At 49.0% G+C, this 25,530-nt stretch overlaps 1 protein-coding gene across 7 annotated transcripts in view; it reads right to left on the bottom strand.

Annotated features, from left to right (window-relative positions):
- Positions 1 to 7,998: 7,998 nt before the first annotated feature.
- The window catches only part of LOC144950051 (neuroligin-3-like), a 267,381-nt gene continuing 249,849 nt past the window's right edge, over positions 7,999 to 25,530 (bottom strand). For all 7 annotated transcript variants that reach the window (XM_078880033.1, XM_078880034.1, XM_078880032.1 and 4 more), the window contains one exon: positions 7,999 to 11,248. In XM_078880033.1, the coding sequence (XP_078736159.1) occupies positions 10,288 to 11,248 (961 nt within the window). In that variant the 3' untranslated portion in view covers positions 7,999 to 10,287. The remainder of the gene's footprint in view (positions 11,249 to 25,530) is intronic.

The following is a 25,530-nucleotide window of genomic DNA, read 5'->3' as shown; positions in this document are numbered from 1 at the left end:
CTCCCTAATATCTTCAGCTCTCTCCCTAAAGACCGAACTGTTTCATATTGATTTATCTCTCTTCAATTCCCCACGACCCCTCCGGTCGTTCTCTGTCAAGTGTGCGCGTGTGCTGTGTGCGTAGCGGTCGAGAGCCAGCGGTTGGCGCACTGCCACTACGCACCGGGCCACCCGAGTTCGATACCCGCTCGCGGACAACACCAGCGGCGAATATCTAAACCCGCTCTGGGCCTCCCCTAGGTCGACTCAGCCTCAGATGAGCATCTGGTGCAGTGTGTAAACACCGCCACTAGGGAGACAAAGGCAGCCGGGCGTGGTGCTGCCCACCCACCCCATTCCATGCCGTGCCAGCCGTCATAGGTGCTCGCAAACAGCACTTGTCCCAACAGTTTGGTATGGCTATACGGGGGATCTTTGCCTTTGTGTACGTAGTTGCTTAACCGTGGCCCTGTCTGTACCCGTGTCTTGTAACACACACCATGCTGTGGTAATGCAATCGCGTGACATGGTGTCAAAAGCCCTGAAGTAAATCCACTGCTGGATGAGTACCTCCCACCCCCATGCTGTGCAAACCCTGGGGGACATTTGACCATACTTCACCGTGCTGGTCACTGACGTTGGAGCCGAGTGCAACTGAGGATTTCCGCTGCCTTCCCTTCTGGTGACAATGGTGCCGAGCCAGCAGCCTCCAATGCCCGCTTGATGCATGGGTCCCCCCCATTGCAAGCACTATCCACCAGTGAACATGCCATCATTGGGCCAATGTTGGCACGTGGTTAGGGACCATTGGACTAACGTTGGCACAACGTTGCGGCAACGCTCCACGTTCACTGGGCAGGCTCTTGCCGAGATGCGGGTGATTTGATCATAGGCCGTTCTCTCACACTATTTAGCCGCATTGGAAATCTACGGATAAAATTCGCCTTACAAATGTAAATCATTATTAGATTACCTCCTGCGGTCAGAGCGTTTGACTCGCATTTGGAAGGCGATGAGTTCAAGTCCCGTGTGCGGGTTGCCTCAGCCGACCCTCCCCCCCTCCTCCTCTAGGCAGGGAGACACGATGACCGAGACAGTTTCTGTAAAACCAAATTGGACTGTCATGTCGCACCTTGTAGTGCATCAACGAGGCTTCTCTGCCCAGCACCAGGGCGCTATTAACGGGCGTGTAAACAAGCGTTTGTAATTCACACCATTGGCACTTTCTTGTTTGTTGAGAGAGCCCCTACAGCCCCCCATTGTATTTCTAGACGTATTTACACATCACAGCGCTTACACACACAGACAACTGTCTCCCGTGCGTCGGCAGCAATCACTTAGTGAGGTTTAGTGTTCTCTTTAAAGTGTGCCCCCCCCCATAACATCACTCGCATCACATTGTGATATGCAAATGCGGAAAACGAATCCAATTATCCCGCACTCAAACGGGAGAGCGCGCGCGAGCGAGCGAGCGAGCGAACGCTCTCCCGATGCGTTTCAACGTCCGGCGGACGATCGGCTTCATCTCTGCTCAGAACGAGCGGCGGGGGTGTGCGGTGGGGTGATTTGGGGCGGGGGGGGGTCCCCTTCACGCTTGCTCTCGAACAGCCACCCCCATACCGCGCCCTTCATCTCTGTCAAGCGCCCCTTGGCCCTCCTTCCACTGCCCCAACAACAACAACATGCCCATGGTCTCTCCAACGTTCGTCGTCGTCGTAGTAGTCACAGAGCCGCAACAAAATGTTTATGCCATGAACCCCGTGAGCGTCACGCGGCGTGGAACTCGGCAGCACCGGTGCTCGTTTTCGTGGCCGTTCTCCGCTTTTGTTGTGTCATGGTCCTTTTAGTTGTGGTAGAGTTTCAGTGGAGTCACAGCCGAAACAGACTTGAGTAGTGGGTTTCGGCAGATGCAACTCTGCCATGAAATCATGGGCCGGGGGGGGGGGGGGCTCTGGTCAAGCGAACGATGTGCTTATCATGAGAAGAACACCATGGATCCATCTCCTGAGATGCCCTGCAGCACCCACAATGCACTCCTCCAGATGTTGGCAATGCCAACACCAGAAGCGGTGGCCTGTGCAGAATATTGGGAAAAGACCAAATCTAGGTCGGGCAGGAGACGACACGAAGAAGAAGAAGTTATGTCACGGCATTGTGTGGATTTCAGTGAGGTGATTGTCTTTGGTTGACGAAAGTGCTTAAAAATGTGGTCAAACACCCTCGGTCATTACTGTTTACTCGACAGTCAATAACTCGACACATTCCTTATTAGCACCGGCCAACCAACAATGCTGGGGACGATATACCCCATGTGACCATGTCAGAGATGGCTTGTGTACGGATACGCAGCCAGAAACCATCACGCCGCGGTCTTCAGCAGCGCACCAGTCCCCAATGACGCGGCTGAACGATCTCAGTCTGCGTCTCCGCTCGCACTCGGCTGGTTTCGTCTTGGAACGGTCAGTGGCGCGTCGGTCTTCGGTGGGCGGTGGTCCTTCGTCAAGCTTGAATTTCGTCAATTCAAATACTTTTCTGACGAGAATTTTCGTCTCGAACTTCGCGAACAAAAGTGAACGCAAGGCCGGGCACCCGACTCATCGTTGTAAACTTAAAGCGCTGCAGCCCCAGCCCTGTGCAACGCTGTCCACTGTGATCACCCGAAGCGTTTGTCTCATTACCTTCAATTTCCTTCGCGCCCCTGCTTACCCCTCTGACATAATTCCTCCCCTCCCACCCCATCCTTCACAGGCTGGCTCAGCTCTGGGAGAACTCTTGCCTGCTTGCCTGGTCACCTGGGCTCGCTCTTGAATCCACACGGATGGGGATGTCATCCCGACCCTTCTCCTCCCCGCTCCTCTCTCGTCTGGGGTGGCCCCACTCTCCGCACTTGCCGATTTAATGAATCGTCACGATTCACGGCCACAATTCCATTAAATAATTTAATCTTTGTTTGTTTTTATATATATATAAATTGTTGTGATTGTGGCAGCCTCGGATGCAGTTCTTCTTTGCAAGGCCCGCGGGCCATTTGGTGACCCTTTGTGGCCTTTGGTGCAGCCCCTGACGCACCCCATCATCATCATCGTGCTTTGAAACCCAATGGTTTCAAATGTGTGGTGGCCCTCCCACTGAGCAGTCTTAGGGGCCGTCCATAAATGACGTCATGCGATTTTGGACGATTTTGGACCCCCCCCCCCCGTCGTCACACGGCGTCATAAAAATTCAGACCCCCCCCCCTCAAATATGACGTCACAAAGCTCTGCCCCCCAAAAAAAATTAAACATGCTCGAAATCGTTTGAACTATTGCCATTGTAGTGCGTATTTAATGTGGCGCTGCACTCTGATGTTGTAGGAGAAAGCATGTATTGCAAAGTCTATTTAATTAAGTAGAACGTGTCGTCTATATTCATTTAAAGTTGCGCATTTTGATGTGACGTCACATTTCTCAACACCCCCTCCCTCCTCGTCACACATCGTCACAAATGTCTGACCCCCCCTCCCCCCCAAGGTGCGTGACGTCATTTATGGACGGCCCCTTATCGGTGAAAGTGGCCCCCTTCTGAAAACGAGTGAAGAACACTGCTCTCGTGACTCCAGGAGGGGCGTGTGAACCCGTCGCGTGCAAAGCACGCGTCCCCTGGTCAGTCCACTGCTGGATGAGGACACCCCCACGCCGTGCGAGTCGCGTGGGTTGGTGCTTGGACCGTACCTACAGCCTGCGGCGTGGTGTGCTTCTGTGAACAACATCCAGCGTGTACATAGGAGCATAGAACTACAGTACAACAACAATAGATGTTGCTGCTGTAAGGCTAGTTCTCTGCCAATCCACGTCTGTCTGCGGCCTACAATAACAGGCTGTTGTGCGTGGTGGTCACCCATCCAGGCACCCTTCCTACACGTCCGTCTCCCCAGCGTTGATGAGTCGGACAAAATACAATCCAGAGGGGCTCTCCAGTGCGGAGGCCCTTCTTCCCGCAGTGGCTTGAACCAGCTATTGCAGGGCTGCCCCTTTTAAACACAATGTCTAAATAAGATAACGCTCTGTACGTTAAATAATGGGTCATTTTGGCAACTCTAGGCTCGTGTGTTTATCTTATATAGGGGAGCATTAATAGTGAATGTGCCAATTGTTTGTTAATTGTATTTGATGTTTCGGTGTAATCATTGCTTGCCACCTCATTATTGCCATGCTATTAAGCTGTACAGAACAATTTTCGATAGAGATTATAATATAATAGCGTTGATCTTGCAACCGATTTGCATGAAGCTAATGGTGTTAATTCACACCGTGTTTTCCCCCGATGGCCTGGGTGTTCACGTGGTACATGGCGTGCGGACGTGCATTCAGAATTCACAAAGTTCACGAGGAGTGTTGTGTCTTTGCTGAGCAATGACGTGCCTATTGGGGGCAGTACATCAAGTAGGTTTCTAACCAATTTGTGTGGAGCTTGAACGCCATCCTCTCCTCTGTGTCGGTGACTTCAAGGTCCCGTATTCCCATAGGCAAGGGATGGTGCGGCGGTGTAAATGGGTCATGGTGAGCGCACTGGACTTGCAATCAAGAGGACACCAGTTCGATTCCATGTTCCTGTGCGGCAGTCGAAACAACGTTTTTTTTTACCCCCCCCCCCTTCCCCACTGCCTCTGTCCACCCAGTAAATAGGTGCACCGTAGGTATTCGACCGACAGGTCAGGTGTGGTGGGGCAAAGTGTGGGTGCTCCAACTTCTTCCTGATGTCTGGCCGTTGTGTAAGAATAGGCCAAATGCTCTCTAAAAAGGAGTTCACTTAAACTCTCTCACAAAGGTAATGTCGGCATGGAGAGGCCTCCATCCAGCAGTGAATCGACTAGTCGCTGTGTGCACGTAGAACTCTTTCAAATGCAACTGGCCGAAGATCCCAAGCGGGACATATTTTAGCAATCCGTGTCTGCTCCGTAATGCCTTTGCTGGGCAGAACGTGCAGAAGCATCCTGAGACTGTGCACACGCCGGGCGCAAGCCGCGCCATTCACAACAATTCCTCTCCGCTCCGTGCAAATCCGTCACAAATAATCTCGTAGTGCCGTGGAGCTGACATTTGTTTTTGTCTTCGGGCAACGCCACTAATAAAAACCCCTTTTGTCAACTACGCTTGTCGCAGTCCACTCTATATTCGTTATCATAGAGAGACTGGTCTTGCCCCAGGCGCTGAGCCCTGTGGGAAGGACACGAGGAGAGCGAAACTGAAATTGAATATCAGTTATTTTGGCCCCAGCTGCGGAAAACTACTCCGCCGGCTCGAGATGGGAAAGAGACGTCGTGATGTGCAGATATTAGTTTTGTCTGGGGAGTAGAGGTGGGATCTTTTAATCAGTGGTGTAAAGTGCAACAGGAACAAAAGCTCTCCAATGGAAATGTTCGAGTGTACTTCGTGTCCGCTCTAACCTCTGCCTCCCGGCTCTATCCAGTCACTCAACAGGAGACGTGTACTCAAAATACACCACCCCAATTACAACTATTCAGGAAGGTCCTAGGCAGCTACATCTATATTATTGCATGTCTACGCCTTCTTTCGTGTGGCTGATGTTATTTTGTTGTTATTCTACATAATGTGATAGCTAAACAATGCTGTCCTACTGTGTTAGGCGAACAATATTTGAGTGTTTAAGTCACGCATAACCACTTGCTGGGAAGAGACTATTCCCATGAGTGTCACTGAATACCGTCTGTGCAATTGCTAATGGCATTTGTGAATACCTATGCATATGAGATCTTTCTCAAAACTTCGCAAAATGGACGATTAAATATTTTAAAGCATATTTCACTCTGTATTTTACGTCAAATGGGGAGGTTGTTTTAGAATACTGTACGTGTAAAATAGCGCTCTAATGAGCACACCGCGCTAATGGTTAGACCGACTGTCTCTGGATGAAGCAATCTGGAGATTTGTCCTTGGTAGAGATTGGCTGAAGGGCATGCGGTGGCAGAGAGCGATGCTCTATCAGGATTAATCTGGCTCACTGGGTGAGACTCAATCAGGTTAGAAGCAGTACGCCGGGGCCTGACTCTGCACAGCCCAGCAGCTGAAATGCTCCAAACGCCCCAACCTCTCTCTTTGCCTGCTTTCCTGCTGCTGCGCTGCAATGCTTGTGGTTGTTGTTTGGCTGCATGGTCATTGATATCAGGGCATCATTCCAGCCGGAGCTCACCGGGGCTGAGCTCTGAAAAATACGAACCATCGTTTCCCTATTTCCTCCTTACCACACCTTTTCCTTGCGATCTGTTGGGATTTGCGGGTGGTGGGGGTGGGGGTGGCGGTAGGATCCAGGGAGTTGGGGGTTGCAGGGCGATAGAAAACATGAAAATTCCACGATAAATTATACGGCTATTATCATGCAGACGCAGTTTAGAAGCAACACACTGAGCCTCTCTGCGCGTTCGGTAATTGCAACGCTACAAAAGCATTCCCACCTCCCTCCCCGCACACTCACCACCAATGTCTTTCAGTGTTGCATTTCTGAATGATCGTTAAAGATGATTGCATTGTTTATCAGAAAAAGTGGTTAACGCGCTGCGCGATTAACCTTGCGGTTTGAGTTCAATCCCTGGCCAGAGTGTCGATCGATACCACAACCGTACCTCGTCACTCCCTCTTCATCAACCTGTACTGACCATCATGGTGAAGTATGGTCATGGGAATTGGGAGACCTTCATCCACGAGTGGATTGACATAGGGCTGTAAAATTATTATTTTTGAAGTCAACAGTGGTAGCCCTATGGATAGACTCTCATCCCTGTGTGGATTTTCCACCATTGACTAAGGACTGTAAACAGATGAGCGCTGCACCACGCTTATGTGAGCAGGAAAACTCTGGAATTTACCATTATTCTCATTACTATTATAATTTTACAATTACACATGCCACTGGACAATATTGGTCTGAAAGCCGTTGGCTGATGGACTAAATATATGAGTGTTTGAATACGGATACGCAGAATTGGACTCAGTTTATATTTTATTTTACCCACAATGCTCCACGGCAACACATAATGAATTTGTGTACCTTATTTCACATTGGTCTCTCCGAAATCAAGCAATCTTGAATTGCAGCGGTAGAATGATTTGTGTACCAAACGTTACATTTCTAGGTCAGAGTGCTGTAAATATTGTGGCACACTGACAAGCTAACAAAATTGGATACATCTGCAAAGTGTCATGCCTTGCAGTTGCCTACGTACGGATGCTGATGAAATGGAAGTGTCTGGCCGCTTGTTCTTGCAATACGTCAATTACTGAACCACGGTAACGTCTGCTCTGAACGTCTTGATAATCGCCTCCTACTACTGTGGCCCAGCCTCATCGGTCTGCAATTTCTACTCTTGGATAATCGTTGCCGTGATTTGGGGCAAGCTGTTGCGTGTACTCAGAACGAGATGGACTTTGATTTCCCTGGTCATTATCCAGCAGCTTCAATTTTGGGACGATGGCCCTGCCGATTATGAGGCCACAACGATAATGCAAACCTCGTCAACGTGGGGATACGGCATTCCCTCTCCCATTCTCGTGGCAAATCGGAGTCGTGATGTGGGGCTGCCTGTGTTTTTACACACCCAATGTGCAAACCTACCACACTCACTTCCATCTCATCCCTTGTATTCATCCACCGCACTGCAGATCACAACGCTTCTCCCTCTGCTTCTGCGCTCACAGAGAGCGACTTTGAGATTCCCTCTCGTCATCTCTCTTCCCAAGCTCTCATTATCACCTCGCTAAATTCTAGGAATGTGAATACCCTCATCTATTGTCAACTTTGACGCTGTGTGTTGCTGGAAGCTTCGTGTTTTTGGGCCTGTGACACCACTGTGCTGAAGGCGCTCCGTGAAACATGTGCGCCTACTCTTTTATTTTTTATTCTCACGCAGTATTAAACAGGCTGCCCGCCGGGTTCCAACCGCGCAAACCACAGCGCCCGAGCGGTTTAGGGAAGACGTTGCACGCACACGGACAACATGGACACACACATACACACACCTTGTGTATGATAGCTTTTTATTCATTATAGACAGTTTATTTTTTATAGCACATTGGGCAATTTATGGGTGAGCAACAAAGCATTTATTGTGATATAATTAAGATGGTCACTTTAAAATGACTGTAGACTATGGAAAATAACTGTAACGCAACATAGCATGGCACCGCACTCACTAAGGTTTAACACTGTAAAGAATAACGGCTCTAAGTACATGAAAAGTAACCCTACAAGGTCCCTAAGAGCCCAATACACAATAAAGAGTTATATTAAGCGTTGTCACTTCATGTTTATTAGCTTTATACACTAAGCAGCGTTAGCAAATCACTTACATCCATGTAATCCATAAAGAAAAAAGATCAACATATAATTATCATTTGTCTTTCATCCCTGAAAACAAATACTGTAACGAAATTAAAGTACAGGATATAACAATTTTACATGGTGAGAAATAATCAGTCGGCTGCAAGCAAAGTGACAATCATCGTCATCATCATTGGCTCTGCGAGCAACACGCGTCAACAAAAACACGGTGCTGTGGAAAAGATGGGGTCGATAACATCTCGTCGCAAACCCAACACTTTGCCGTCAGCGATGAGTTAAACCCACATCATCCCAACAGGAGAACGCGTGCAGGCTGGAAACAAAGAGAAACAGCGACGAGCAAAAGGCGCGCTGCTCGCAACCAGCAGGAAGGCATGACTCCCATCGTGCCCTGCATGCCGTGCGACCTCAACAATAATAACAACACGGCGGCCACAGGCTCACCCGGTGAACACGGAACATCGTCGGGTCAACGTTAGCCCAACGTTGCACATTTACCGGGCGGCTCCTTTGGGGATAGAGGGAAGAGGGGGCTGGTGGTCTGGACAAGGCTGAGAGCGTTGTTGCGACGTGCAAGGCATGATGGGAGTTGTGCTGTCTGCTTGGCGCACGCGAGTGCGCGCGACACAGGAGGGGTCTAAACAAGGGCAGCATCGGGCGTGAGGAAACAAAACCTGGCGAAGGTGTTGCAGCCTCGTGTTTGGTTTCATCCCTTTCACTGCCCCACGTCAACGGGGCAGTACCGCTCCCAACAACAGGAGCCCCCCCCCCCTCGGCAGATATTTTAACTGCTATAACTTTCATATTTTTTAAAAGCTCTCTGACGATATGAAAAAAAAGCATCTAGCTACGACGGCCCCGACTTAGCATGGCTTGTTTGTAAATTGAATGTTTTTGATTGTAAAAGTGTTTATTTCATTGTATTCCCCAAGAAGCCGTTAGTCTTAGAAAATGTTAAATTGCTTAACTTTTACACATCGCCGACGTTGGGAATGATCGGACCAATTTCAATGTGCAGGTGTCATCGATACGCCTTCATAATGTGGAGGAATTACACTAACCAGGCTCTCATATCGTAAATCGCTTTCTTAACAAAGCATCGTCGGCCGTGTGTGACTGCCCCAGATACACAACACACACATATATATACTATACATATTTCTTTTGTTTTGTTCGTAAGAATCACTTATTCACTGTACACTCAACAGAATGATAAAGGAAAAAAACAAGATACATTTATAGCAGTGGAGTCCATTGTACAAGGACAGACAATGGTGCTGATATTGTGACTAACCATTGCTTCACTTCGCTAGCAATGCCACAGTACGCGGACTGTTCTGGGCTTTTTTTTGACAGAGCACTTGAAGGCCAATTTGGCATAAATCCTAGCCAAGTGCATTTAAAGACATCTTACTGTGCTGTTATATATACTATATGCTAATAATGTACGCTATGTATACTTTTTTTTATATACACACACTTACATATACCGCATATGCTGACTGCGTGTAGTCTATACGCACGCCGCATATACAACACACACACTCTCTCTCTCTCTTCTGCGCGCTCGCTTATCCCACTACTTTGATAGTTGTCATGTTTCGTTGATAGAGTACAGTCTGCTCCAAGCATTTATTTATTATTCATATATTCTTCCATAACGGATTTTTTTTGTATACAGGGTATAAAATTAGCAGAGGGGATGAAGGCGGCGGGGGGGGGGTGAGATTTTACGAAAAAGTTTTATTGCTGTATAAAACCAAACAAAGGACAGCTTCATACGCCGGTCGCGCCTGGCAAGGTAGCGGCAGCTGTCGGGGTAAATGAGAATCGGAGTAAAATCACCTCAATAAAGACCGTTCGTTGTTCAGCACATCAAAAGGTCTTGGCACTCTGTACATTGTTTTGTGATCACCAGGTCGTCTGTCGTCGTAGCAAGAGTTGCAAAAGGCAGAGGCCGGCGGCTCGACGCGGCTAGACGCGGGTGGTGGAGTGCGCGTGGGGCAGAGTGGCGCTGTTCATGACAGCGAAGCCGCCGAAGGTGTGCATCGGCTGCATGGCGCTCGGGATGAGCGTGATGGTGTTGGGCGTCATGAGCGGAATGTCGTCGGGCGACCGCCGCATGGCGAGCGCGTAGTCGCACTCGGGCCCGCTAGCCACGTTGGGCCGCAGCGCGTCCAGGGCCACGCACGGGAAGTCGCAGGTGTGCTCCTCGCCCTCCACGCCGCCCAGCTGCTGCTGCTGCTGCTTCATCTGCAGCGTCATGACCTCCTCGTCGCGGTTGCCGCGACCCATCCGCTCGCCGGCGCCCGCCCGCTCGGGTCCGCACCCGCGCTCGGGGCTCTGCCGGCGGTAGGCGCCGTGCCGGCTCTTGTCCCGGCGGTAGTAGAGCGCGGCGAAGGCCAGCACGTTGAGGAAGAGCAGCGAGGCGCCCACGGCGATGGTGACGCTCAGCTCCGTCGAGTAGTCTCGCTGGTCCTCCACGAGGACGGTGGAGGCGTCGGCGGGGCCCCGGGCGTCTCCGCCCTTCTTGACGCCGTCGTCCTGCCCGCGGCCCTTCCCGGGCGCCGCCGCGGACGAGGCGACGGCGGCGGCGGGCCGGCGGGTCGTCACCGACCACGAGGGCCGCGTGCCCGAGCGGCGGGGAGCTCCCCCGGCGGAGGAGGAGGAGGAGGCCGGCGTGGCGTAGGGCGAGGGCGCCTTGGTGGTGGTGCTCGTGTACTGGAACATGTCGTGCAGGTTGTGCAGGTGCGGCACCAGCTCCAGCCAGAAGGCCACCTTGGTGGCGCGGTAGTGCTCGCGCACGCGCGGCTTCAGGCCGATGTGCAGGTAGTGCTGGTCCTTGGGGGAGTACTTGGACCAGGCCATCTCCTCGTAGCGGTTGGGCTTGTTGTGGATGAACTTGGTGTCCTGCGGCACCGGCGCGTTCGGGTCCCTGCATCCGCCCGGAGGGGGGGGGGCAAGGCAGGTAACGCGTGAGTACGGTACAACGGGGCGCGCGTCAGGCACGTCACGTGCCGGGGCAGCTGTTTAGAATCTTGAAGACTTGGGCCTGTGCCCAGAAGCTGTGATTGAAAAAATGCTATAACCGCGTTATTTTTATTCCTGCTAAATTTGTTTGTATTCGTAAAAGTTGTATGCACTGTTAGGAATCATTTCTCAAATGTGCACATAGGGTATTGTGTGAACGCTGGTTAAAAAGAAACAGAGGGTCTATTTATCCTCTCACCTGGTTATAAATAGCATATATAAATGAATGAATGTGCGTGATTTAATTATTTTACCGATCTTTTCCATTACCTTTTTGACCAAGTGTTCCGCTCTCAATGAGGTGACAGATTAAAAACAGCAAGAACAATGGTCATGCAAGGCGGCACAGTGGTTGTGTTATTGTGTGCGAATGCCTTTGCCCGTCAATTAAATATTGATATTCTGTGTTGTGATGCAACGCTTGATTAACACCTCGGAATTTATTCCAGCGCAAAGAAATATCGAAATTCGTCTTCTGTTCCACCTTGTAAACAAACACTCCCTTCATAATTACCATTCCCTGAAGAACGACTGCTGCAAGAAATGGTAGATTATTATATTTGTATCAGTTATGACGACAATAAAAAAATATTGTCCTTTATTTAGGAAAATCCTTCAGGCTTTTTTTTCAGCAGCGTCCTGAATTATGATGTTTGCTTGAACAAAAAAACCCCCACACGTATGACAGTATGGCACTGAAAGCTCCACACAGATAGATTTAACATTCTATTCATGTACTGTCACACTTGGTATTCCAGTCCAGGCAGTCTCCCATCCAAGTACAAACCAGGCCCAACTCTCCTTAGCGTCTGCTATCGGGTGAGACATGGGTCCACTCAGTGATGTAGTCATAGGTCAACTGTAAGGCATTGTTCATGACAACAGTGAAAAAGTATTTCCAGTTTGTGCTTCACCCACCACCACTGCTGTCCTTGACTCATCTTAATTCATGTCGAACTATTTGCACACATGTACAGTACATCCATGGAGAGACTGGTTCTTGTCATGGACAATTACATTTCTAAGGTAGCCCGTCTGATTCAGAGGTCAGAAACACCGACGAGGTGGCACCTCGGGCATCTTGGGTTCGAATCTGAGTTTCATCCGTTTGCGATCAAAGCAGCAGATGCCGAGCTATTGCGAGTTAATGGTTCGGCCCGGGATCTGGTAATCTATGACGTCATGTATGATGTTAAATCCGTGGGTTTTTTTTACCTCATTTGCCGAAATTTAAGTTTTGACTGCCAATGGCGATGAACATCTCTCTATAAGGCATAACGTCTGGAAAAGCAAACATATTTGGAATAATGTGTGTGTGAGTAAGGGGGTCACTTGAAGAAAGATCTCAGCAGTCGCTCTGGGTAATCACCTTCTGTGGGACGCTCCCTAAATACGAGGTAATGTACTGTTCAGCGAGAGTTCCGAGTAGACATTTCTATGTGTCGTACGTAGCGTGATGGCAGGAGCAAAATTGGAATAAAATTGGGATTTTTTCTTTTGTAAACAAATTTTTTTTAAAATGGAATTTCTCTTCACCCACTGGCACACGACCGATAATTGGAGATGAGCAATGCCTCTAACATTCACTGGACTGTGTGGTGGTGGTGGTGGTCACTCTGACTTTTCAACTGTATCCTCTACCCTCACCCACAGAGTGAATTGCTCAAAATGTCCCGTGAAATTGCCTCAGGCGGCCAGTGCGTGTGCCCAAGAACTGAGAAAGACGTTGTTCACCTCCTGAGTCCAAATACCAGGCTCCCCTCCCTCCACACACACACAAGTACATCGCCTTTGCTATGTGTTCAAGAAAATCACAAAAAGGTCTAAATAATTACATTGTTTGTTACTGTTTGCATCCTCCAGCTGTCCACACTGCCAGCAGATTCACAGACACACACACACACAGAACACAGAACCCCTTTAGCTTCAGCACACTGTTGAGGCAATCGCTGTTCGTGAGCACCTTTTAAAGCCAACACAGCAACATGAGGGGGTGGTGTGGCTAGCACCACGCCCGGCCACCTTTGTCTCTCCACTGGTTGTTTACAAGTTTAACCGTGCACTCATTTGAAGCTGAACTGACCTAGGGGAGATCCAGGACCAGTTTAGACATTAGTCACCGATGTTGGCCATGGACGGGAATCGAACTCGGGTCACCAGGTTCACAGCATAGTGCGGTAACCACTACTCTACCGCTTCCCATAATACACAAAAACACAGACACCTACGTCCACAAAAACTACACACACATTCGTAGGGTCTGTACATGTGTGCACGACACATCAACAGTGTCTGTGCATGTATTTGCACGACACACATACAGACGGACAGACACACGAACGCACAAGACGCGTACACACAAAGACAACACACACACACACACCATCACCGGCACAGACACAGAGACGAACAACCGCTGTGTACACACTTCGGATAGCTTTCGCAAAAACAATTTCCAACTCTCTCCACTCCCATCATCAATACCACAGGTGGTAGCTCATCATCAAAACATCGGCTCACCATCAACGCCACGGGGTGGCTTGCTCAATCCAGTTCCTGTGAACGTCCAGTCCAGTGCAAGGAACGTGAACGCGGTTTCGTCACTGACGAGACTCGCTGGGTCGGTGTGTGGGCCCCGCAGGCGTGGTGTGGGTCAAGGCACCGCACGCGCGCAGCGTGGGGCCTAGGGCGTCACCGCATCTCTTTAATGTCCTTCCCCAAAGTGGCACGGTGCCCTCTGCTGATTGTACAAAGTTACCTCTCATTGAATCATAATGACAATCATAAAGCGATGTGTGCGTGCCGATGTTATCTTTACCGTTTCGTGCATTCGTTGCCGTAGAAAGCGACGGCGGTATTTGCCTGTATTTGCCTTCCGCAATTTCTTGCAGCGCCACGCACGCACCCCGTTTTGTCAATCGATGCCCATCCACACCGCGAGGTTAATTGAACCATACTTCACCAGACTGGTCAGTGTGGGTTGGTGAAGGTGGGGAAAGCAGTGCAGAATGTTTAGTGGATTCCACTGCACTGCCCTCTAACCCGCACGACGTGCCCTCTATCACCTGTGCGTGTTTTATACACCCCGAGCACTATGCAGCCTCAAACCAAGTTCTGCCAAGATAATACGTAACTTCTGGCTAATATGTAGAGTGCAGTATATGAAAAAAATGCAATATATGGAGTCATTAAGAATCTTAAAAATAAACGCTGTGTCTTTTGTTAGCGTGGTTAATTGCTTGGTTATTCACTAAATCCTCATGCTCGGCACGCTGTGTTTCGTAATTCACAACGCGTGCTTTTTGGCGGAGCCCTTTGAACCACGCGGGAACCTCGCCAAGTTATTCCTATGCGGTGTTTATGGCATCGTGACTGGGAACAAACTAAAAGTAACGTCACAAATACAGATCGTAAGACTGCACGGTGCTTCTATCCTTACCGCATTAATTTCGAAGTAACGGTGAAATTTCGTATTTTATTTCGCGTGGCGGTTACATTGTGCATATTTTTAAGCATGAATGCACGGTTTATTTACGATTTTAGATTTTTTACCACGAATAAAGAGGCAAATGCCACGGTAGGTTTTCTTTTTCTTCCCAATTTGCAAAAAAGCGTGTAGAATCCTGCCTCGTGTCTTCCACCGCGTGGTATCCACACGACCTTCCCAGGAGAGCCGATCTGGCACCAGCGCTCCGATGCTTCCTAACACATTACCTCTGCACGCCAATTAATCAATTACCCGCCTGCTCACGTCACCTGCATTTGGAAGGAAAGAAAAACCCCCACTGATTTCCAGAGCCACGCGCGAATAATTGGGGGCTTTCCTTTTGTCCACGATATCATCGGTGAAGACAGAAACCTAGATGTGTTTTCAGATAAAACCAACGTTTTAAAGACGACAAATTATGTGCGAAAATGTCTATATACATACACAGGGTGCTTCAAGAATGTTTTAACACTTCTGAGAATTTGCAACGACACCACGAGAGATGCGCTGCCTCCGGGCCCTGGAGACCACCTGGAGAAGATTCCAGGTACGCGTTGACAATGATGGCGAACACGTGGGGACTCCTTGACTTTTTGAAGGTATTAACATCACATTTGTTATCATACTCTGGGTCTTTCGGTAAAGTCACGTAGATAGAAAAATAACCTACTGGATATCAACAAAGATTCGTTCATGAAGCCATCCAGATATATAAACACGGACAAAATTTCAACCGAGAAGATGGGTACAAACTGAGACATCATTGGAAGGACGTTATTAACCAGTTTAAGTCATAACTGGCTGTGATGTTTCCATCCTACCTGCCGATGTTAGCAGTTATTTCCGACTCTTTGAGTTGCATTCCTCGATGTGGCGGTGGCTCCATTGACATGCTAATCTATCACGATACAATGACCAGCCCAACAGCTTTGGGGTATCCTCGATCTTCCTTTTCTAACCCTGCCCATTCACCCTTGGGCTGCACCCATCTCAGTAGCTCTCTTGCTATATTTTTTCACCTGATGACGATTGCTTGTGTTGCGATTGAAACGTCGTGATTTTTAATAATTTTTCTACCTACGTGACTTTACCAAAAGACCCAAAGAGTATGAATTCCTGCAGTCACGAATGCTTAAAGTCAAGATTTGTTCTCATGTTACAGTGTATTATCCGTTTTTTCCATTAGAAACTATAGTCCCATGTAATTGTTAGCATTTTTTTGAGCACCCTGAATATATATATACACATGGGGCAGGTGATGATTGTCCATCACATCGATTAAAGTTGATGTGTTTGCTCACGATGCAGGCGTTGAACCTTGTGCATAAGGATAGATGATTCATTCATTATGCAAATCTCTTGGAAATGACCGTTGCACTTTGGTTGATGGGGCAAAAGAAAATTAATCTCTGCAAACAGGAAACATTTAAAAAGTTAAACGAAACTATATATTTGCAATAAAATCTCAATCGTTTCATCTCAGCCTGGCACCCGATGGGTCGGCAGAGAATGTCAGCGTCAACCGTTCTGGAGTAACCCACCACGCCGGTGACACTTCCAGCCGGGGGATAATCGTCACGCACCGTTCCGACGGCGTGCTGCGATGTTTGTACGCAACGTCTCCAAACCACTTCACTGGAAACAATTAACGAGCCTGCGAAACCCTACGCAGGAGGACCCACGCGTTAATTCCGACACGTTTTTCGCGGCGCGCGTAATTACATTATTAATATTCACACCTTGCTATTTTGCATACGCTATAAAAAGGCGGAAAGAGGGGGGGGGGGGAGAAAACTCAACTACATCTACGGGTCAACACAAAACACCCAGAAGTAATTAGCGTGGGCTAATTAGCATCGGCAAAAGAAAGGGACCCATTTCCCCCGACGGCCGGTCGTCACGCTTGCGGGCGTGACTGCGCGACTGCGCTTCTGCGCATCACCACTGGGGTCAGGCTGAGCGTCGCTCCGGAGCAGCGGAGGTCCCACGGTTGGTGCTCGTCGTGCAACGTCGCCCGGCCCCCGACGGCACCACCGGACGTTTTGCCCCCCCCCCCCCCCATGCAAGCGCCGTCGCCGCACTTCATTTCTCCGGCATCGTGGGAGAAAAGGCGGCGTCAGTGCCCCCTCGGTGTCACCCCTTGCATGCCCTGGCTATTCGTGGCTTTCACATCGATCGAGATCTATAGGCTTTTTTAAAAATAGAATCAATCGCCTTCTAATCCTACCCCGTGTTCCACCTTCCACTTGTATTGCATCCTGTTGTTCCCTATTTCCTTCCTGTTGGATTATTTCCTAGATCGTACCGAGAGGCGGCTATCATTAGCGTGCGTTTTGAGTGGGTCGTTCGGAGGTCGTGTGCCCGGTTGTGTCTCATCCTGTATCTGCTGCTGTTGTTTATGTTGAAAATATTAAGTAAAATATGAAGAGCTTAGAAAGCCTGTCGGTACGGCTGTTTCGTAGACACGTCATAATATATTCCCCTTCAGAGATGTTAACTAATCGTCACTATTTGGGGTGGTCACGATTCAGTTCAAGGTTCAATTATTTTTCTTGCATCGATTTTACAATCTCGTATTGCTGCTATTTTTTTCTGCCTCATTCGTACAGTTAACGGTGAATAATTGATACCCGCGTGCATGATCGGGGACACCTTTCGTGAGCGATATTAATTGACAGATCGATGCATCTTGACGTCCCTACTCCCGATACCAAAACTCTGCAGACTTTACAACTACCCGGGCTCCTTTTATTGATTCCAGATTTTGACAATGATTGGTGTAGTTTACCCACGATTTCAACTTGTAACTTTATGAATTTGAGTTTAGCAAAGCACAGTCGAGCAGGATAGTTTTCATCAGTTGTCGTCATGTTCTTGTTGTCACGGTTGCCGAGTCCTCAGCATGGGTGGAGGAATCGGCGAGTGAAGTTCGTGATGCAAACGCTAACTGTTGAAAGTAGCGATAAGAGTGATAAGGAGGCGAATGATCGCCGGTGCACGATCAGCACGTGCTAGATCGTAAGATTGTGGGTAGGAAAACAAGCCCTGCGAGCTGTGGATAGTGGATTCAACTATGGCGCCGATCGCTGTGGAAGATAACATTGACACGATATCTACTGCGAGTCCTCTTCACGGGCAGAGGGATCGGTGAAGAACCTCACTTTTACCCATTTCACGCTCGCTTGGGCATGAAGACATTATCGTGTCCTCCGGCTTCTGGTTATACCGTTGGCTGAAGTCCGCCGGTGCCTAAATCCAAGCACTGAGAATTCGAGGATATTAGGACTAACGAGGCTGCTTATAAACAGCGCTCATTACCTCCGACTACACGGCCTCGTTTGCCGTAACAAGTAACACCCCCGACACGTAGAGCCAGTTCCACAAATTCGATCAAATGAGAACATATTTACCGCGGCGCGGTTGCCGAGGCTTGTTTCGTCGCCGCTGGGATTTTTAATTCTCATTTTCTCGCTACGCGTGCCCGAGCAAAAACAATCGCCTAATTTTCTCACAGCATTGCCACTGGGTCCTTGCCAAACACGGGGTTTTTACGCCCAAATGATCCCCGCTCTCAGTGGGTGCCCATTGATGCCTTTTTTTTCTGCGGATCACATTTGGGGGCGGAGCGACGCCGAAACGCTCGAACGAGACAGAGCAACGAGATGAGCAATAACGAACAGAGCCAGGAACCGACGGTGGTACAAGAGGCAGAGGTGCAGGTGGTGACATTTCTCGCTCCTGCCTCTGCTGGCGGAAAGGGGGGCACTTTTCCATTTGTTTTCGAGGGTATCCTGGGCCTTGTCTTCTTTCGGAAGAGGCGGGAGTAACCCACACTTTACCGCGCCACACCGCGACCTGCCGATCGTAGACCAACTTGTGGCCGACCCCATGTATTGCCGCTGGGTGGACGGAGGTGGTAGGCGGGGAGGGGGGAGGGGAGGGTAGGGGGGAGGAATTTGCTCTGTCGTTCCAACTGCCCGCGCCGGGAGACGGGGTCGCATTGGCAACCCCCTGGATCGCAAGTCCGGTGCGCCGGTCATCACACGGCGGCAGCGGAAAACCGCGTTGCTTGCTGCGAATGAAACCGCCAGCACGCTGCAGGCGCCGCAGTGTTTTGTCACGAGCAGAAACGACTCTGCGGGGAGTATTTTTTTTCTACGAATTAAAGAAGGTGCAAAGTTAAGCTTGGCAATTCCCTCGAGAGCGATGAAAGTTCACGTGAACGGAACAAAACCTGAAAAGTGAGCGATAATGCCCCGGCGGACGAGAAGAATGCTCGGCAAACGTGATGATAAAACACGCGAGCAGTGAATTAAATACCAATACATTCCTGATATATATTCAAATGTGGATATAATGAATCCTAAAATATGTTTCTAATACATATATACATATCATAATATAAATCAAATTCACTCTTCTGAAAGGGGTGTTTACCCCGCGGTGAAGTGATGAAAAATTGGTTGCTATGGCGCTGACGTTTCCTCGCCTGTCAGCACAGCTGGCCCATCACCGCTCCAGCCCGCCAACACAGCTTGCAGGCCTAAAACGAAGGCCTAAATAACGAGGTGTAACTCACTGTTCAGTGGCAGCGTTAGACCGGCGAGAGAGAAAGAGAGAGAAGGGAGCAAGAGAGAACAAAGCCTGCGGAGATAGAGTGCCGCCGCGAGGGAAAAGAGAGATTAGAGAGTGAGACAGAGTGACTGATTGACAGGAGCAGACAGACCTAGACGCAGGCAAGGGAGCGAGCGAGCGAGCGAGTGGCAGACCAGACGGAGATAAAAGCAGACGTCGGCGAGAACGCGGCGATGGAGATGAAAACGCAGAGGACGGGCTAACAAATGTGGCTCTGCCGGATGGACGTGCAGGAGATGAGGGAGGTGTAGAGGCAAGCGCGGCGACGCCGGCCCCCTGCCGATGCGCGTTGTGGCTCTTGGCACCGAGAGGTGCTCTTGATTTCGTGATGGCAGTATTTTTTCCCCGCTAGGCGCCCCCAGTGATTTCTTGGGGCCACTTTTCTGGATCTGTCCGGATGGCGATGCGAAGTAAAACTCAAAATGACGGGAATCACGCGGGCAATTTTTCGCGGCGTGAAAACTTAGTTTGAAGGTTTTAGGTGTCACTTCGACACAAATAGAAAAAGGAAGCACTGTGTGATCCTCATCGTCTATCGTTGATCACGAACCATTACCATCATCGTCAACATCTGTTAAAACATCATTGAATATGCATCACCTGTACCACCAGGTGAGGAATTTATACTAGTAATCCACGGAAGGTCTGGGGAAATATACAAGGCGCACGATGCAAGGCAGGGTGAAATATAAAGAAGCATGATATGATTAGCGAGTTTGAGGCCGACATTGTTTGTCTTGAATGAAATTAGATGACAGCTTTTCTGCATTCGAAGTGTCCTGAATAACTCGCTGCATTTGAATGATGTTGGTATTACAAAGTATAAAATATGGAGTGTTGGTTCATTGGCTAAAGCTGGTAACAATTCCTGGTGATACCGTAGAGGTAAAATTTATTTAAATAAAAAAAAATGCCAAAAAGCGGTCTTGAGACCTCTTTCTGGAGACATGGAAAATCCATGTACCCTTGATAGTTAGGCCCCTTGCTATGATCATCAACATCACCTCCCCTTGTTTTAAAAGACTAAAACAATCCGTTCGGACACCTGCACAACAGGCTAGCATAAGCCACGACACAAGCTTCGTTCAGACGGGTATTCCGGATGGTTGGTAAATGGCATCGGGCAGTTACCGAACTGCTCATGAACCTTGGAATGTTGTTGGCCCGACTAAGCTGCGTTTGTGAAATGAGAACGAGGAACATCTGTTGTTAAGATTAGGTTTTAGTTTGTTCTTCCCAGGCTTGAACTGATTGTACCCTAGCCGGAGCTTGAGGATTCACTGCTGCGATAAATGTGGATTATCTTGCTGCTGCTACATCGGTTTTCGGGTCATGCCGCGTGTATGTTCGGAATGATGTCCGACTTTTCGCTCCTAGTGGTGAAGCTCCAAATGCTGGGAAGAGTTTCTCCAGTTCCTAATGAAGCTCCCTCAACACGAGCAGCGAACCGTCAGACATCGTCCCGGACAACACGCGGTATGACCCAGAAATGCATCCGAAAGCTACACAGATTATTATTTTTTGAACCGATAGAAAAACATTGCGACTGAAGTGGCATCAGTCAACGTGTGACCACCACGCCTCTAGACTTCTGTAACGTCGTACTGCCTTGGTATCATCTGCTAGTCACATGGCCGAGCAGTAACGCACTTGTCGCTTGTTGTAGAGGCTCGCGGTTCCAGCCCAGCTGCCATTCTAGTCAATACTGCGGCTATATTCCGCATAAGATGCTTCACGCTGAACCCAATCAACGTGGAACGTTGGGCCAATGTAGGGCCAGCCGTTCTCATCACGTGCCAGCGCTGGACCGACGTTTGCACTCTGTAGGCCATGTGCCAAAATGTATAAATTTGCTCACAGAAAAACTATTGGCTTAAGCCACATAGCAACATTTGACACCCCCTATTGGCAGACTAATGTCCACGTGTTCCTAACCGGCGCAGAGTTCACCTTGGACCTGGCTGAGACAGCTGCCACCAGGGGGGTCCCCTGCCACGGGATTCCTCGAGACGTCCCGTGCGAGAGGCACGGTGTGGATATTAAGCGATGGCGATGACAACAACAATATTGTACGAATGATGTTTCCTTGTGGATAGAAGCCCAAAGAAAGGCGTGCCAGGTGACACACGTGAGCACGGAGTTAGGAATGCAAGGCGTAAAAGTCCCTGGCAGCCTTTAAATTAGGGGCCTTAATTACATCGGCGGAGTAAACTTTGTTGGAAATTATCTTCGAAGGCATTAAATATGGTAAAACTTGAGAATAAAATGTCGTTTTAATGTATGCGCCGTATTAAAATTCGGCGCATAATCAGGTTATTGCTGCATATTATTCTCCGCGGTGCCATGCGGGAGCCGTAAATATGTCGGGCTCCGCTGAAATGTGCTTCAGCTCGCCGCGTCGCGCGGCGGCTGTAAACCTGTCGGCGGGGACGTTTGCGATTGTTGTCAGCGTGAGGATTCGTAAAACCCATCGCCCGAATTCTCGGCTGACACAGCGCACGAAGAAGAGGGCCGTTCTCTTTGGAGACGCGCGACAACATGAACGGCGAAAGCCTAAAATAATCAAACCCTCGTGGATTCATGTAAAATAATATTTACTTCAAGGCTGCTCCTTCCACCCGTGCTCAAAATAACTGTGACGCTGTCTGTCTGATTATGACTGATGACACTCGCAAAGAGCCAGCTGTGCCTTCCTTTAGGCTGAAACATTAATTTCTGAAGTTAAAATATACAATCCTGACAGGGCATTCAAACAGAGTGAAGAATTGGATTTTAGTTTGCTTGCTGTGAAGTGGCCGACATTTCGTATCTTTCGTCCCAATCCATGTTTTTGTTTGTTTATGACATCGTGTCGAATGAGTGTTCACTCAGACCCCACTTTTGTGTTTCTGGGCAAGTCCACATTGTCTGTCCACCCTTTATTAATCCGCCAATGGATGTTGGTCACGAGGGTTTCATTTTATTTTTGTCATACTTCACCACACTGGTCAGTGCAATTTGATCAAAGCGGGAGGGGGTCGTGGGGGGGCAGTTGGGGAGGGGGGTGGCAAAGACCAGTTCGGATCAAACTCGCCGCTGATGTTAGCCGTGGCCGGGAATCGAACTCGGGTCTCCCCGTTCGCAGGCGCAGCGCGCTAACCACTGCACCGCCACCCTGCCCCTGATGCTGTTACAGGGTTTGTAACACGGATTTCTGGCAATGCCTCAACATCATCGGTCTCGGGCTACAAGCAGGATTTTCGCGAATGGCCCATGAATACTGGATCAATTTGAGCACGCCAATCCGCATACATAATCTAAAACACTCGGCAAGCAGCGTCTCACAAAGGGATGACATCTCGCTGCCAACAAGAACACTTGACCGCAACGCCACGTGTGCCAGGTCGCTCTTGACACGATGCCAGTGCTTCCTCTCGCAGCCTCTCGCGTGCAACTACCAATTACCTGCGTGCGCTCGTATTTACCTGCCGAGGTGAGCAAGGCCGTATGGAGAGGGCGGGGACAGGAGTCGTGCCGGATCGCACATCCGAGTAGCTAAGTGCCCTAAGAGTGTGACATTTGTTAATGCGAAATATAATCCAAAAAAGAAAAATACTCACTGCCCACACGACACTCTTGAGGGCCCCACAAAGGTTATAATCTGTGAAAGGTTACGCATTTAATGGCCATAAATTAAAACGACCTTTAAAATTGGACTTCTGCAACTTCCGTCCCTCTCGTTTCATTTCCGAGCCAGTGGCACATTTGCACGAGGGAAAAGGGGAGGGGGGCCCGGTCCGATCTCATTGTAACTCCGCGGTGGCTGCAAGCGGACGGACGAGAGAGAGGGCCCCAAAGCAATTTGGGCATCGCAAAACGCCCGCAGAGGCGTTTCATAAGCCACCTCGGAAAATCGGCTCGGATTTTAAACGACTCTCCGACGCCGTGTCAGGTAGTGGAGGCAAGAGAATTATGTTTATTGCGATGGCTGGAACCGGACGTCAATCATTTGAACTCGACATGTTTGTCAGTAACGCTGCAGTGGCTTTATAATAAAATATATATATGTAAGAGGCTAAGAGTTGTGGATTTTCCTCTTCAACACACCGGTGTGCTGTACTAGTAACGAATTGGCACGTTCTGTTTGCGTGACAAACCTTACTAGTTGGCTGTGTCGGGTGGTGGCGGGTTTAACGACACATTCATATTTACGCGATTTAACCCAAAACAAAACCTATTTTACGGATGATATTGGTCGCGAAACCCTACAACGCGTTGAACTGACGTCAGAGGCGACTTTTTGTGCAGTGGCCCTTCTTCGTTTGCAAGTATTTTTATTCACGTGCACCACCGCCAACGTAGCATCATCAAATAACTTACACTGTAGAGCACATGAATGTGACTAAGCCCTGTACTCTATACAATCCGTACCGTCGCAATATGCCCATGAAACTGAAGCGAGCAGCTCATTGGGCCTTTCCTGCTTAAATAAATAACATCTATACATCTGTCTTATCTATGAACAAGGACCATCGCCTGTCACAGATTTTCTACTCTTTTCTGTCAAGGACACGGTGTTATTGACGAACGATTTGAATGTTGTCGTCAATGTTGTGCTTGTCGAATAATCTGGGGGTTGAGCTGCTCCTTCTGGCCTGTCCTTCACCCATGTCTGAAAAGAATTGTGCGGAAGGAGCACGGCAGATTCTCTCAACAACATCGTGGAGAGCCAACACTTTGTGATTTGGGTTTCTCGAACATTATTATTTTATCACAAGAGCCCGAACGCCCGGCTGCCACTGCCAAGAAATATTCCGCCACGGAGAGGCCTGTCTCTGGTGCCAGCGCTGAAAGTGTCCGATAACAAATGTGGCACTGATAGAGGAAAGTATTGTAATGTTATATTATTATTATTTTTACATTGCTCCTGCCAATGTGAATCTGCGGCTTGTGCATGCATGCGCACGCAAAGCCATATTCGGTGTCGCGCTCGCGTGATTGCTAATGCGCACGCGTAATGTACTCGCCGCAAATCCACTTACTATCGGCACAAGCATCCGCGGTCTCAGACATCACTCTAAAGGGGGCCGTTGTCAACTTTGTCGGAAGCGCAACGATATTGGGCGCCACGGTCGCGGGATGTTAACTACCTCGCCAGTTGCGCAGGAGGTTGTGGGTTGATCCCGACCCTGATGCCTGTAAATTTGCAATTTGCTTGTCTCTCTTCCCGTGGTGGCATGTATTTCTCCCGGTTTTTCCCATCCATATTTATAATCAACCTCACGCATTTCGAGTATTCGGCTGCTATAAACGTCCACGTGATAAGCCACTTGGTTGAGCTTTCATTTGTGGCCAGGTCACTTCTGAAAAAGAGCTCTACAGCTCAGTGGGCCTTACCTGGCAAAATAAAAAATAATTTTTCATTTGTATATTTATACAATCATATGCTGCTGCGTTGGCAGCAGTGCATAAGCACAATTAACAAACAAAAGAATTCAGCACAATTGTCAACACGCCGTGACTTTAGATAAAGATGATATAATAATAATAATAGGTGACCTTACGGGGTAACAATGGCCCTTTCTTCACAGCACATCATTATTTTTGTATTTTGCTTTGCTGCAGTGCACGCAGTGTGTACGTACCTCCGTATCGTGGGGGAGCAGTGGCACAGTGGGTTTGAGCACTGTGCTACGATCCTGCTGACCCACCAATAACAAGAGACACATTTTTGGAGCGCCTCTGGGCCCTCCCCTATGTCATCTCAGCTGCAGTGGTGAGAAGTTAACTCCCTCGCCTGGTATGCAGGAGGTCGTGGTTCGATCCCGACCCTGACACCTGTATATTTGAAGTTTGCATTTTCTCCCCGTGGTCGTGTGGGTTTTTTTCTGGGTTCTCCGGTTTTCCTTCCACATTTAGAATCAATGCGCGTTTAGAGTATTTGGCTGCTTTACATTTCCACGTGATAAGCGACTTCGTTGAGCTATCATTTGTGGCCAGGTCACTTCTGAAAAAGAGCTGTATATAGCTCAGTGGGCCTTACCTGGTAAAATAAAATAAATACATACATTTGTAGTTTAAATGAA

This window comes from Lampetra fluviatilis, chromosome 56, assembly GCF_964198595.1.
Source record: "Lampetra fluviatilis chromosome 56, kcLamFluv1.1, whole genome shotgun sequence".
NCBI lineage: Eukaryota > Metazoa > Chordata > Hyperoartia > Petromyzontiformes > Petromyzontidae > Lampetra > Lampetra fluviatilis.
This window is presented reverse-complemented; position numbering and strand designations above follow the sequence as displayed.